At 45.8% G+C, this 15838-nt stretch overlaps 1 protein-coding gene across 1 annotated transcript; it reads right to left on the reverse strand.

The window, feature by feature from the left end:
• Positions 1–1178: 1178 nt before the first annotated feature.
• Positions 1179–15449, reverse strand: TSGA13 (testis specific 13). Its single transcript, XM_026723709.2, has 5 exons — positions 15396–15449; positions 6480–6686; positions 5497–5612; positions 3059–3165; positions 1179–1369 (listed from the first exon to the last, which is right to left on the reverse strand). Exons 1-5 carry the CDS (start codon positions 15447–15449, stop codon positions 1179–1181), a joined length of 675 nt encoding a protein of 224 aa, XP_026579494.2.
• Positions 15450–15838: the final 389 nt, after the last annotated feature.

Here is a 15838-nt window from a genome sequence, read left to right on the forward strand (position 1 = left end):
ATGGACTTCAACTCCCAGAATTCCTGAGCCAGCAGGGCCCCCTTTTACAACCCATGGACTCCAACTCCCAGAATTCCTGAGCCAGCATGGCCCCTTTAACAACCTGTGGACTTCAGCTCCCAGAATTCCTGAGCCAGCAGGGGCCCTTTATTACAACCTGTGGACTTCAACTCCCAGAATTCCTGAGCCAGCAGGGGCCCTTTATTACAACCTGTGGACTTCAACTCTCAAATTCCTGAGCCAGCAGGCCCCCTTTTACAACCCATGGACTCCAACTCCCAGAATTCCTGAGCCAGCAGGCCCCCCTTTTACAACCCATGGACTTCAACTCCCAGAATTCCTGAGCCAGCCTGGTCCCCTTTACTGTGGCCCTTTGATGACTTGTGGACTTCAACTCCCAGAATTCCTGAGCCAGTAGGGCCCCCTTTTACAACCTGTGGACTTCAACTCCCAGAATTCCTGAGCCAGCAGGCCCCCTTTTACAACCCATGGACTCCAACTCCCAGAATTCCTGAGCCAGCAGGCCCCCTTTTACAACCCATGGACTTCAACTCCCAGAATTCCTGAGCCAGCCTGGTCCCCTTTACTGTGGCCCTTTGATAACTTGTGGACTTCAACTCCCAGAATTCCTGAGCCAGTAGGGGCCCTTTATTACAACCTGTGGACTTCAACTCCCAGAATTCCTGAGCCAGCATGGCCCCTTTATTACAACCTGTGGACTTCAACTCCCAGAATTCCTGAGCCAGCAGGGCCCCTTTATTACAACCTGTGGACTTCAACTCCCAGAATTCCTGAGCCAGCAGGGCCCCTTTATTACAACCTGTGGACTTCAACTCCCAGAATTCCTGAGCCAGCAGGCCCCCTTTTACAACCCATGGACTTCAACTCCCAGAATTCCTGAGCCAGCCTGGTCCCCTTTACTGTGGCCCTTTGATGACTTGTGGACTTCAACTCCCAGAATTCCTGAGCCAGCATGGACTCCAACTTCCAGAATTGGACTCCCAACTCCCAGAATTCCTGAGCCAAAGAGGCTGGCTCAGGAATTCTGGGAGTGGAAGTCCATAAGTCATCAAAGGGCCACAGTTCCGCCCCTCTCCCCCCCCACCTTGGTAGAAACCAAACTCTCCACATCACAGGAAACCAACCTTGCAGAATGCAGTCACTGAGCTAAGATTTTACTAGGGGGAATTTAATACCACTGAGTTATTTACAATCCAGAGAGGGGCGTTCCCGTGTCTAAAGCCGTCTTCTCCGGGGACGATAAATGTGGGTTTCATTTCGGTCAGGCAGGAAAGGGTGAGAGGCTCCCACTGAAACTGCGTGGCAGACCATCCTTCAATCCTCGGAAGAGGCTGATTTTTCAAATCATCTGCAAGGAAAAAAAGCGGGAAAATGACTACGCGAACTCTGTTTGCAGGCAGTCCTCGACTTACGAAGGAGAGTGAGCGAGAAATGTGTCGAGCGACTTTTGCCCTGTTGTATGGCTTTCCTCGCCGCGTTTGTTAAGTGGATCGCCGCCGTCCTTAAATTAGTCACCCGATTGTCCGGTGAATCTGGGAGCGGCGTGTGGGTCTCGCGGCAGGGTTAGGATTCAAATTTTTTAACAACTGGTTCTGTGGGTGTGGCTTAGGTGGTGGGTGTGGCTTAGGTGGTGGGTGTGGCTTGGTGGTCATGTGACTGGGTGGACATGGCTTGGTGGTCATCTTATTGGCTGGGCGTGGCCAACTCAATATCACTCACATCGAGGCACGCATCTCCTCGCCTGGCCTCTCGTGACTGTGGGGATGCTGCAACAGTCGTAAGTGTGAAAAATGGTCATAAGTCACTTTTTTCAGTGCCATTGTAACTTTGAGTGGCTACTCCAAACAAGCAAAGTACCAGCAAAGGAGGGGGAAAAAAACTCCAGAGAGGTTCCTGAGACAGGAAGTCTAGTCCTGCCAAGAATGTAATAAGGGTTAATGGAGAGGCAGTTTCTGTAAGCAACACCAGAATGTTTCCTTCCTGCCTTCCTTACAGGATTAGGCCAGTAATTTCTTCTAACAACCGGGTCTCCGAACTGCTTAGGATGTTAACAACCGGTTCTAGCGAATAGGTGAGAACTGGTAGAATCCCACCCCTGCCTAGCGGTGAAGCTAATTGCCTCCCGTTCAGAAGGTTAAGAGTTCAATCCTAGCTAGCAGCAAATATTTCTCTCTTCCCGGGTGCAAAGAGAAAAAAAAAATCAGCTGTGAACTCCCATGTGATGTCGGGAAAGGCATCCGGCCAGGAAACGCTCAGCTCCATCCAGTTGCCACAACTAGGGGTGGGATTCTACCTGTTCAGACCGGTTTGGGTAAACCAGCCCCTCCCCTCCCAGGAGTCTCCATGGGACCCATTTTCAATGCAGGTAAGTGCAGGATCTGGGAGGAGGCTCTGGGAGGGGTGAAATGGGCCTTCCGGAAGTCTGGAAACGGGCCTGTTTCCAGCTTCCAGAGGGCCTCCAGAGCCCGGGGGAGACTGTTTTTCTCCTCCCAGAGGCCTGAGGTAAGCCTCCTGACTCTGGGGAAGGTGAAAAATGGCCCTCTCAGAAGTTCTGGTAGGCCACGCCCACCGTGGCCACACCCACCCAGCAACCGGGCAGTGAATCGGTTGCTGGGATTTTTGAATCTCACCCCTGGCCCCCGACTCTACCCCGAATTACTGAAGGGATGAGTGTCGTAAAAGGGGAGTTTGTTAAGTGAATCGGGCTACCCTGCCGACTTTGCCAGTCAGAAGGGGAACACGTGACCCCTGGGACACTGCAACCGTCATAAATACGAGTCGGTTGCCAAGGGTCTGAATGTGGATGGCGTGACCCCTGCAACAGTCGGAGTTCGAAAAATGGTCGGAAGTCGCTTTTTTCAGCGCCGTCATAACGTCGATCGCTAAATGAACTGTTCTAAGTCGAGGGTTGTCTGTATTGGCAAGATTAAAGTCAATGTTTAGGATTCCTCAACGCTTCCCATCCCCAACACACACACACACACACACACATATGAATTTCCCAGTTCCTTAGAACCATGAAGAAGCCACAACTTACCTAGTCTGGAATGAAGGTGCAACTGAGGATACAACCTTTGTAAACGCCTCTCGGCATAATTTTTGGAAAAGCGGGCTTCGCCTTTGAAATCCTTCTTGTTGGTGAACCTGCTGAGAAGACGAAATATGTTTGTTGAGGACGCAGCTGTCCTGACCGACTCCTCGTCCTAAAAAAACCCACCTTTTTATTTCGTTTACAGTGAGTTCCTCTCCAGCAAAGTCACGGCCAACAGTCTTTCAAGAGTTGCCAGGCCGATAGCTTCCAAACGCCACACTGTAGCAGCAATGACTTGGCAAGAAATCAGGAACAGATCTTCACCCGAATGAATTGAACTATCTCCTGCAAACCCCACTCCCCTTTCGCTCCTCTTTATTCCCTTATGGGAGGGGCCATCCACCGTCCTCCTGAGCCTTTACTCCCGAGTCGACCCTTGTTCCTCAGCTGTTCCCTTCGTCTGGCAGCTCTGTGCATGCGCACACTGGGAACAGGCTCCAGCTGCTCTTCTTCCCCACTGATCTCCGACTCTGAAGGCAGCTGATAACTGCCGGACGGCCCTGGCCCCATCTCTGCCTCGTGTTCCTTAGCTGTTCCCTTCATCTGGCAGCTCTGTGCATGTGCACACTGGGAACAGGCTCCAGCTGTTCTTCTTCCCCATTGATCGCTGACTCCGAAGGCAGCTGATTAACTGTCGGACGGCCCTGGCCCCATTTCTGCCTCCGACGCAGAGCCCTCCTCAGAGCCTTCCTCAGCCTCCAGGACTGGCCCAGGTTCCTCCCCAACCTCCTCACTGTCCAAATCTGCCGCCAGCTCTTGTGCTAGCAGACCACAACAACGGCAATCTCTTTTTGCACATCCAGAAATCCCAATTTGGACCTCAGATTATTCAGGTGGCTAACAAAAGATTTGCTCAAAAGGATTATAAATAAAATAATATTTCCATATCTGGGATTTCATCCCAGAAAAAAATAGGAATAACGATGTGACAGTCAAAAAGATAAAGGAAAAATGAACGTTGCCAAAGGGAATCGCGTGACCCCAGGATGCTACGACCGTCATAAATACGAGTCAGTTGCCAAGCGCCTGAATTTTGATCCCGTGACCCCAGGGATGCTTCAATGGTCCTAAGTGCGAAACACGGTCCTATGTCACATTTTTTTCAGGGCTGTTGCAACTTCGAACGATCACTAAACAAACTGTCGTAAGGCGAGGACTACCCATCAGGGGTCAGCTTGAAAGTATCACCAGTCTTGTTTTGGGGGCCTGACATCTCTTAAATGGCTTTAATGAGTGGTGAGGTAGCCTAAAGTTGGAGCTCTGGCCTCACCATCAAGAGGCTGTGAGTGGTTCTGACCCAGGCTTCGTCAAACGTGATTAATCTCAAGCTTGTTTTCAAAGCAAAACCTATTTTATGGCGACGCCGGGAACTGTTTGCATTCCCAGCCAGAACTAATCTTAAACAGTTCCCCGAGATAAGCACACGCCTTTCAGTGCTGTGGAATGCTGCCAAAAACAGGAGTCTCCAATTAATTATACCAGAAACCGAGCAGAGTATATACAGAGCTTCAAGGAGGACTCGGAATCTATTGAACTACTTTGCTTCCTGCAAAGGTTTCGTCATTGAGGTCTGACTTTTATCCCTTATGGGAGGGGAAATCACCTCCCAGCCTTACTCCCGAGTCGCCCCTTTTGTTTCAGCTGCTCTCGCCTTCTAGCAGCTCTGTGCATACGCGCACTGGGAACAGGCTTCCCTAGGGTCCTCTTCCTCGCTGCTGCCAGACTCCGGAGGCTCCGCAGGCAGCACCCCATTCCCAGATGGTCCTGACCCCATCCCTGCATCGGACGCAAGACCCTCGTCCGAGTCCTCTACAGACTCCCCGACCGGTCCCCATTCTTCCTCACTGTCGATTCCACTGCCGTCTGCACAGCCTGCCGGCGAACCACAATCGATCCTAGGTGAGGAGCTCTTTCCCTCTCTGGGCACAATGAGCCTATTATCTGCTGAACAAAACTCCGTACTGGTGACAGGAAGAGCATCTGGCCATTATTAGCTCCATGCAGTTTCCTACACTCCACCCAGCAAGGGATTATGGGATCGTTAAATGATAATGATGATGATTTATTCTATTCTATTTAGAGTGATGCGGTGGCCTAGAAGGGGAACTCTCACCTCTCAATCAAGAGGCCGTGAGTTCAATCCTAGGTAGAGGCAGATATGTCTCTTTCTCTTTCTCTCTGGGTGCCATGAGGATATTATCTGCTCAACAAAACTTCGTACCGGTGACAGGAAGGGCATCCGGTCAAGAAAACAACTCTGCTAGCTCCGTTCAATTGCCCAGACTCCACCCACTTAAGAATTATGGGCTCCTTAAAAGGAGATCATGATCTCCTCAGTTGCTTTAATAGGGAAGACAAACCAGGATGGATTTAGGATTTGGTACCTTAATTGCGTGGGGATTTTCAGCTTTTTGGTTTCCATCCCGGGGGGTTCCTTGGATGAGACCCCCACTGGGGGCAAGAAGCGGGGGGCTTGACCCCGGAAGCTCTGCGGGTAAGGCTGGGTAGGAAAGGAAGACGGTCAGTCGGGGGTGACCTCCGATACAGGCAGTCCTCGACTTACGACGGAGCCCAGAATTAATGGTCATAAGTGGTGCTGGTTCTTAAGTGAGTCACGAGGTGGCAGGGCCCAGTTTTACCCCTTTTTTACCCCTTTTGGCAGTCATTCAGTGAATCCCGATGTCCACGATGGGCAATATTTGACCAGAAACTGGAATTAAATCATCGTTTCTGAGGAAAACAAGTTAGTCAATCGTGGTCACCTGACTTTAGGATTGCCCTAAATGCGGATTGTGGATTGGCTGGGTACCCGACATAGGATCGTGTGACCGAGCGGGTGGATGTTGGGACTTCGAATGTGAGTCCCTTCCTTCATTTCAACTACCTACCTACTCATCTTCCTCCCTCCCTCCCTCTCCCTCCTTTCTTTCTTCCCCCTTCATTCATTCATTCTTTTCCTTCCTTCCTTCATTTCAACTACCTACCTACTCATCTTCCCCTCCCCCTCTCTCCCTCCTTTCTTTCTTCCCCCTTCATTCATTCATTCTTTTCCTTCCTTCCTTCATTTCAACTACCTACCTACTCATCTTCCTCCCTCCCTCTCTCCCTCCTTTCTTTCTTCCCCCTTCATTCATTCATTCTTTCCCTTCCTTCCTTCATTTCAACTACCTACCTACTCATCTTCCTCCCTCCCTCCCTCTCTCCCTCCTTTCTTTCTTCCCTCTTCATTCATTCATTCTTTTCCTTCCTTCCTTCCTTCATTTCAACTACCTACCTACTTCTCTTCCTCCCTCCCTCCTTCCCCCTCATCCATCCATCCCTCCATCCATCCATTTTTCTGCCAGGGGAAAGGGCCGAGTCCCCTTACCCTCCTGGACAAATCTTTGGGGAAGTACTGGAAAGGGGTGGTGAGGTGTTGGCCAGAAACGAGCAGAGGAAACGGGTTGTTGGTGACGATCAGGGCCGTCTTGTCCTGGTTGAATTCCGACGATCTCAACATGAGGGCGATTTCCCTCCGGTGCTGCTCCAAGTGCTCTTGGAAATCCGCGTCCGTTGGAGGGATAAAATATTGGGTCTGCAAAGAGACGGGTAGAGCTGGTGAGAAAGAAAACGTAGGGTCTCCCAAATTCGGATTTGAGGTTGCTGGGAGGAAGCGAAGAGGCGTCAGAGGTCAAAAAAAAGACAAAATGGCACCTATGGTGGGAGGACGGAAGTCTGCCCCCTTTCGGCCTGAAGGGGGCAGGGCTTGGATCCCCCATCGATGGTGTCCGATTTGTCCTTTTGGACTCTCCCCTGACAGACCCCCTACAGGTAGTACTTGATCTACAACAGTTCATTTAGTGACCGTTCAAAGCACTGGTGGGTTTCAAAACTTCTTCCTACAGGTTTGGTGTGAGCGCAGGCTTTGCGTTTGCAACTCTGCTGCAAGCCCTGTGTATAAAACAGATGATGCGCGCTAATCGGCTATGCCACGCGAAGAGCTGAGGTTGAAAAGCAGGAAATAAAGTCAGTATAGCGCCAAGGTGGGTGGGAGAGCCCAGCAGCTGATCGTTGGGGTGAACCGGTTTGTTCAAAGCTGATCATTGGAGCGAATCAATTCACTCACAGATAATTGTCGGAGTAAACCAGTTCACTTACAGCTGATTGTCAGAGCAAACTAGTTGGCTAACAGATGATCATTGAAGTGAACTAGTTCGCTCTCAGCTGATTGTCAGAGTGAACCGATTTACTCAAACCTGATCATTGGAGCGAACCGATTTGCTCACAGATGATCCTTGGAGCGAACCAGTTCGCTCACAGATGATCGTCAGAGTGAACCGGTTCACTCTCAGCTGATTGTTGGAGTGAACCGATTCACCCTCAACTGATCATCGGAGTGAACTGGTTCGCTCTCAGCTGATCGTCAGAGTGAACTGGTTCACTCTTAGCTGATCGTCAGAGCGAACCGATTCACTCACAGATGATCATCGGAGCAAACCAGTTTGCCCACAGTTGATCCTCAGAATGAACTGGTTCACTCATAGCTGATTATCAGAGTGAACCAGTTCGCTCACAGCTGATCATTGGAGTGAACAGGTTCACTCTCAGCTGATCGTCAGGGTGGCCAGTTCGCTCACAGCTGATTGTCGGAGTGAACCAGCTCAGTCAAACCAGGCCGAACTGGTAGCATACCACCACTGGTTCAAAGTTGCAACAGCACTGCAAAAATTGACCTATAACCGTTTTCCCCACACAACTGTTACAGCATCCCCATGGTCACATGATCAAAATTCAGACTCTTAAGATGCTCGCCGTGTCCGAGAGATCACATGATCCCCTTGGGCCAGCTTTTGACAAGCAAAAGTCAATGGAGAAGCCAGTCGTAAGTGTGAAAAAAAAAGAAAAATCCATGGCCATTGTTACTTTCACTGGTTACTATGAACCATGGTAAGTCAAGGATTCTCGGTGATCCGCCAAAATGGCTACTCCGCTTTGTGTCTGCAAAAGTCTCTGGGTTGGAGAATGCGGTTGCAAGCAGAGTGGGGTACATGTAAAAGCTCTATCCCCCCAAGTTTCCATTTCAATCCTGTTCTGATTCTACCCCATTCCTAAATCCAGTCCTCAATATCTCATTTCCTTGTCCCAAAGGAGCTTTTTCACGAGGCAACTGGACTTTCTCATTTTCCTTTGAAGTTGTTTGTTAAACAGGAAACGTTGTCTATCTCCAGTCTACAACAGTTAGTCCTTCAACAGTTCCAAGAAGCTTCCACACTGTAGGAAGAAAAATCCACTCCGGTTCCAAGCCTGGGAGAAGAAAAATATGCTGGAAATAAAATGGAGGCTGGCTACAAGTAAAGGAAGTCTCTGTTTATTTGGCTTTCCAGAAACTTCAGGGATAGCAACGTGTTTCTGGGGCGGCTGACAAAATAGCTGAGTGAGTAGATGGACTTTTATAGGGTTCTGGGGGTTTGGTGTTTGAGATGCTCCAGGGCGTTGTGCGATGTAGCGAGCCTTGTGTCTTTTGCTATTCTAATGGTGGTGGGTTAATCCTATTATGTCCTAAAAGATCCTGTCCTGTTCTTCTTAATTCCATCACCCTGGAGCTGAAAGTGTTTTGTTTATGAATAGATTGGCCCGGATTTCTTAATGGGCACAACATCTCTAAAGACTTCAGGTCTCTGCTGGAGGCTGTTTTACTATGCAGGAAGACTGGGGGGGCTGCTTTCCACCTTTAAAAACACGTTTTCTCTTTTGCTTCTTTGGGGAAATATACTATTCTGCCTCTTTTAATATTCCCCTAAATATTTTGTTCTCTAGGTGTGTGTGTGCATGTGTGCGTAAGCGTCTGTGTGTGTTATTACTTCTTACATCATGTCCTGCCCTTAGAATTTGGGTGGGAGGGGGATATAAATTCTTGATCCCATCAGCTCCAGCCTTCTGTGGGAGTTGTGGCTGAAGCAGTGGTGGGATTCAGAAAAAAAGTTTTAACTACCGGTTCTGTGGGCGTGGCTAGGAGGCGTGGTTAGGAAGCATGGTCATGTGACTAGGTGGGCGTGGCTTTTTTTTTTTTTTTGCTTTTTGCAGCAAACACCCCACCCCAATTTTGGGGCCTTCTGGGTAAAAAAAACCTCCTGGGGAGCTTTTTTGTTTCCAGAAGGCTTCCCTCAGGCTCAGGAAAGAAAAAATGGAGAAGGGGGGGCAGCATCCCCCACACTTCATTTTGGGGCTCCCTGGAATCCAGGAAGGCAAAAAATGGAGAGGTTTTGGGGTTTTTTTGCCTTCCTGGTCCTCAGGGAAGCTTCCTGGGCGAAGCAGTAAGTCAGCGAGGGGAATCGTAGGAACAGTTGATCGTCAGGAGGGGAATAAAAGAAATACCTTAAGGAGTGACTGGGCAGCGTTGAGGTATTTCCCTGTTAGGAGAATGAGCGCGTACAGGGAGACATAGTGAGAGTAGGGAAGAATAACACACACAGACAGCACACGGATACACTGTACAGTAAGCGTAGGTTTTTACTTCCAATAAATGTTTAAGCACATTCCAAGATAAGCAGTCCAAGTCATTCATAGGTAAAGCAGTCGATGTTCAGGTCAGGGATAAGCCAAATATCAAAGTCCAGTATCAAAAACAGTTCAGTAACAGACTTACATCAAATACAAGAATAACAGTCAATTAGGAGGAACGGCAATACTCTCTAACAGAAGGAAACCGAGATACACTCACACTCTCTTCTGAGACTAAAACAACCCAGGTTTCTGGCTCCATCTTATGGCCATTTGAGAAACCACACCCAATTACCGTTTTAGCATTTTCTTAAAGACATAGTATTAAAATGTCTATCCTAGTTTATATATTTCCAACCCAAATAACTGTTTGGTGACTTACATTCCTAACATTCTCCCCTTTTGGGTAGGACAATATATACAACCTTACATTCTAAGTCCATAATCCTTGCAGCACGCCTTATGCTTTATAGAGCCTCGGGCCTTTGTAAAATGATCTGCTATGTTGTTTTCTGACATACAGTATTCCAGCTTAATCATCTTACTTTGCACACATTGTCTCACATTTAACTATCTTAAATCTGTGTGTTTTGATTTTGTCTTGACAGCAATACTTGAAGCCAACTGTATCACTGATTGATTATCTTCATAAACAACAATAGAATCTGTTACATCAATTCCCATGTCAATTAGTAATTGCTTATAACAAACTAAATCTGTACATACATTCCTAACAGGCGGGCTAGCATCGGGCAGGCGGGGCGAGTGAGTGAGTGGTGACTGGGCTGGGGGCGTGGTCAGCCAGAAGTTACTACCGATTCGGCAACCCACACCAAATCCTTGCTACCAGTTTGTTTGAACCGGTGCAAACCGGCTAAATACCACCACTGGACTGAAGGCGTTTTGTTTATGAATAGGATGGCCTGGTTTTCTTAACAGGCACAAAATATCCATTTCTAAAGACTGGAAGCTTCTACTTGAAACTACGGCAAGAAGACCAGCGGGGTGTGGGGGTGATGGCTGCTTTCTGCCTTTGTTAAGATTTTTTTTTTGCTCCATTTTGAGGAAATATACTTAATATTCTGCCACTTTTAATATTCCCCAAAGTATTTAATTCTCTAGGAGAAGTGAGATTCCCACAACACAAATTGGCACTACTCAGGTGACCCTGGGGGCGCAGGTAAACCTCCAAGTGGCCTCAACGATTCTCCAAAAGGGTACAAATGACCAGCTTTGCCTGCAAGGAAGCTCAATCTTTCCATTCCCCACCACCCAGTCAGAACTGAGGAAGCTTCTTGGAGGAGAAGCAAAACGCCTTCAAAGAATAACAAGAAAAGCCCAGTTGCCTCTTGAAATAAAAGCACCTTTGGGAACAACCACGACCTGGAGGACCGAGAATCTCTATAGACATCCCATTTCCTTGATTTTGGAGAAAAACCTGGATATCTTCTTCCCTTGGGAGTGATCTCCAGCAATTCTCTCTTTTGTCTCTATTGTTTGAAGGCTGGGCTGGGCTGCTTAACCAATCAGTTTCCTTGGCTTTGGCCCAGGGATTGTGATGTGCCACCTCCATGCACCTCACAGTGCACCTCACAACTGAAGAAGTTTCTTTCTTGGATGAGAAGTAAAACATTTTTTTAAAAAAAAAGAACAAGGAAGTCTAGTTGCCTTTTGAAAAGCCCTTTTGGGACTCCACTGTGCACTAACTCTGTATAAGCACAGAAGCTGGGGAGAAGTTTTGAGGAACTTCAAGCCTACGTGAAGGAGGATCAAGTTGAGAAAGACATTATCTAACCCAGTTTCTTGACCTTGGCTATTTAAAGATGGGGGAAACTTCATCTAATAAAAGAACTAGAACAATATGGTTCAGTAGCAGGACTAAAGATCAACAGAAATAAGACGAAATTACTGACTAAAAATCTAACAGAGAACCAGAGGAAAGAATTAGAAAAAACCATGGGGATACAGGCAACAAAAAGGTCAAATATTTAGGCATATGGTTAACACCACATAGTAAATCACTCAAAGAGAATAATTATGATAAACTGTTACAGCAAATTAAGAAAGATCTAGAATCCTGGAATAAGTTGCAGCTTTCTTTACTGGGCAGGATTGCCACAATCAAAATGAACATTTTACCAAAACTCCTTTACTTATTCCAGACAATCCCAATAAAATTACCAAAAATTTTTTTGATGATATAAATAAGGTAACTCTTAAATTTATTTGGCAAGGGAAAAAAGCTAGAATCAGTATTAAGGCCTTACAAGATGCAAAAAGTAGAGGTGGGCTAGCGCTTCCAAACTGGGAATTATATTATTGGGCAGCCAATTTACTATGGTTAAAAGACTGGGTCAATTTACGGAATAAAAGAACTCTAGCCTTGGAAGGGCACGACCTTCAGAGAGGATGGCACGCATTTCTATGGGATGTGGGGAAAACTAAACAGGCGTACTTTCATAGACATCTTATTAGAGATTCACTATTAACTAATTGGAAAAAATATGTAAAAACATTATTTAAAAATTCGATTTGGCTTTCAACAATGGAGGCAATGGTTCATCCCAACAATTTGGATATAACAAAAATGACTAAATATAAAGATTTATTAGATCCTTTAGGGAAACTAAGAACTCGACAGGACTTACAGGAACAGGGATTTAAAATTGATCAGTGGTTATATATACAAATCCATAGTAGATACAAACAAGATATCAAAGAGTTTGGAATTTATAGCAAATTACAACACTTAGATAAAATCTTATTAGGATCAAATAAAAAGAATATTTCTAAATTTTATAAATATTTATTGGAGGTAGAATTAGAGCAAGAGATAGTGAAAGGGAACATGATAATGTGGAGTAGGAATATTGGAAGAAGCATTACATTAACAGAATGGGAAAAGATCTGGAATAGAATCATTAAGATTACGAAATCTGCGGCGTACAAAGAAAATATGTATAAAATGTTATATAGATGGCACTTATCCCCTTCGAGGTTAGCGAAAATGAACCCAAACTCTAGTCCAAAATGTTGGAAATGTAAAAACATAGAGGGAACCTACTTTCATATGTGGTGGACCTGTAAAGAAGCCCAGAAATACTGGCAAAAAATTAGAAAATGGCTGGAGGAGATAACCAAAGATCAAATTGAATACAAACCAGAGTTCTTCCTACTAGGGATCTCTGATAAACATTTTCCTAAAAGACGAAATACATAATAATTCATATTCTAACTGCGGCCAGATTAGCATTTGCCCAGTGCTGGAAATCATCCGTTTACCTACAGATCAATTGGTCATTCAGAAAATATGTGACTGCGCAGAAATGGACAATTTAACCATAGCTCTTAAAAATAAAGAGTCTTCAGCATTTGATAATAATTGGAATGCATGGTATAATTGGTTATATCAGAGATAAACTGTTCAATGAGCATAAATAAGCATAAATATCCATAAATAGCGATAAGATGTGTATATTTAAAGTAAGGTAGGAGAATTGGATCTTGTAGACTGTCAAAAAGAATATTTGTCTGGTTTTAACGTATTTTCTTTTTTCTTCCGTCTCTTTGTTTTTTTGTTTTTTTTCTCTTTTATACTTCTTCTTCTCCTTTTTCGGTCGCAAGACCAGCTTTTTTTTTTTTTCTCTCTCTTTCTCTTCTTTCTTTCTTCTTTTCTCTCCCTGTTTCTTATGTAATGTTGTTATGTTATTTTTTTAATTGTAAATTCAATAAAATTTATATGAAATAAAGATGGGGGAAACTTCAATTCAGTGGTGGGATTCAAAAAAATTTTTACTACTGGTTCTGTGGGCATGGCTTGGTGGGCGTGGCGTGGCGTGGTTTGATAAGCGTGGCAGGGAAAGGATACTTTAAAATCACTCATGAGGGAAGGCTACCGCAAAATCCCCATTCCCTCCCCACCCCACTAACCTGCTTTCCAGCTCCATTCTCCTGTGTAGGGCAACCAAAGAAGACCCAGCCAATCAGCTGGGACTCAATGGGAGGCAGAGAAGAAATGGGGTTGGCGGGGTCAAGTCAGAGGTGGGATTTGCGGTTCTCTGAACTACTCAGAATTTCTGCTACCGGTTCTCCAGAACTGGTCAGAACTGGCTGAATACCCACCTCTGGTTCAATTCCCAGAATTCTCCAGCTGCCTCAGCAACTTTAAGATGGATGGGCCTGCTCCCAGAATTCCACAGCCGCAGTCAACAACTTGAAGATGGGTAGCGGACTTCAATTCCCGACAATTTTAATATAGGTGGACTCCAACTCCCAGAATTCCCCAGCTCTCTCAACAGCTTGAAGTTGTGTGGACTTCAACTCCCAGAATTCCCCAGCCATCTCAATAACCTGAAGATGGGTGGACTTCAACTCCCAGAATTCCCCAGCTATCTCAAGAACTTGAACATGAGTGGACTTCCACTCCCAGAATTCCCCAGCTATCTCAATAATTTGAAGATGGGTGGACTTCAACTCCCAGAATTCCCCAGCTATCTCAAGAACTGGAACATGAGTGGACTTCAATTCCCAGAATTCCCCAGCTATCTCAATAATTTGAAGATGGATGGACTTCAACTCCCAGAATTCCCTAGCCGTTGCAACAATTTGAAGAGCAGTAGACTTCAATGTCCAGAATTCCACAACTCTCTTAACAACTTGAAGAGAGGTGAACTCAAACTTCAATGATTTTCCAGCCCTCTCAGCAACTTTAAGACATGTGGACTGCAACTCCCAGAATTCCCCAGCCAGCTGGGAGTTAAAGTCTTCATGTCTTGAAGTTGCCAACATTGAGAAACTAACCAAAGTTAGATTTTGGAAAGAACATTCTTGGAGCTGTGTTGAATTAGAATTAGAATTAGAAGAACTTTACTGTCATCGTACAAGTACAACGGAACTGTCGATGCACCCCAGCAACTGTTCGCAATACAATAAAACCAATTGAAGATAAGAAAAATAGAGTACCTGTTATATATTTGAATGTTTGAATGTTCCGTTCTGATTGGTTTGGCCGACGGCGGGAAAATTGAATAGCCGTCATTGGCTGCGAGCCGCGAGCCGCGAGCAGGAAAATTGAATAGCCGTCATTGGCCGCGAGCCGCGAGCAGCCGCTATAAAAGAGGCTGCCGTGGCTCCGTTGTTGTTCAGTTACCGATTAATGATTAATTAACGACAATTAATTAATTAATGACAATTAAAAGCAACTAAAGATTAACTGGTCTCGAGTCGTCTTTCCCACAACTTAACAGTACCCACGTCTCCATTTGCAATTTGAGAGTACAATATCTACGAATATACACAAAATATACATCCAACACTGACTGTGACGCTTAGCCGAGTATAATACACAAGAGAGGAATTGTACTGTAATATGTTATTATACATCTGGATGGGGTATTGAGATTTCACATCTTTTCACATCTTAATAAGGTAGCGACTTCGTGTTTATTTGCGGTTCGGATCGCCCAGGGAAAGAAACTATTTGTTAGTCTAGTGGTGTGGGATTTTATTGACCTAAAACAATGTCCAGACGGCAGCAGGTCAAAAAGATAATTGCCAGGGTGTGAGGGGTCTTCTATAATGGCGTTGATTCTGCTTTGGCAGCGGGACCCGGCTAAGTCTTCCAGGGAGGGCAGAGGGCAACCAACGATCTTTTGAGCTATGTTTATCACCCTTCACTCTTCTGAATGACCGACGCTTTATGAGAACAACTATCTGCTGGACATGTACTGTATGTAATGAGACTGATAAAACAAAATTTTCCTTCCTTCAGTTAAAAAAAAAAAAAGGAGATATTTTTATTTACCAGATTCGGATGGGGAGAGAAATGCAACTCGTGCGTCAAATAGAAGCTGCTCATCGTGCATAGAATCAACCTGCAAATAAAACAAATATTGTAAATTTACCACACCAAGAGGACTGCATCCAGCTTTGTTCACCACATTATAAAAAAGATGTCGAGACTCTAGAAAAAGTACAGAGAACAGCAACCAGGAGGATTAGAGGACTGGAGGCTAAAACATACGATGAACGGTTGCAGGAACTGGGCCTGGCTAGTCTAGGGAAGAGAAGGACCAGGGGAGACAGGAGAGCAGTCTTCCAGTATTTGAGGGGCTGCCCCAGAGAGGAGGAAGGGGGTCAAGCTATTCTCCAAAGCACCGGAAGGCCAGGCAAGGAATAATGGATGGAAACTGATCAAGGAGAGATTCAAACTAAAAATACGGAGAAACTTTCTGACAGTGAGAACAA

The sequence above is a fragment of the Pseudonaja textilis genome, chromosome 5 (assembly GCF_049901715.1).
Source record: "Pseudonaja textilis isolate UNSWEBS1 chromosome 5, rPseTex1.2, whole genome shotgun sequence".
NCBI classification, from domain to species: Eukaryota; Metazoa; Chordata; class Lepidosauria; order Squamata; family Elapidae; genus Pseudonaja; species Pseudonaja textilis.

Bases quoted from the DNA above. Each gene is read 5' to 3' on its own strand.
- TSGA13 (XM_026723709.2), bottom strand. From the start codon at position 15,449: ATGAGCAGCTTCTATTTGACGCACGAGTTGCATTTCTCTCCCCATCCG. The intron at 6,687-15,395 runs GTAAATAAAAAT...GTCTCTTTGCAG, and splicing joins TCTCTCCCCATCCGAATCTG to ACCCAATATTTTATCCCTCC. The intron at 1,370-3,058 runs GTAAGTTGTGGC...TTTTCCTTGCAG, and splicing joins GCACCTTCATTCCAGACTAG to ATGATTTGAAAAATCAGCCT.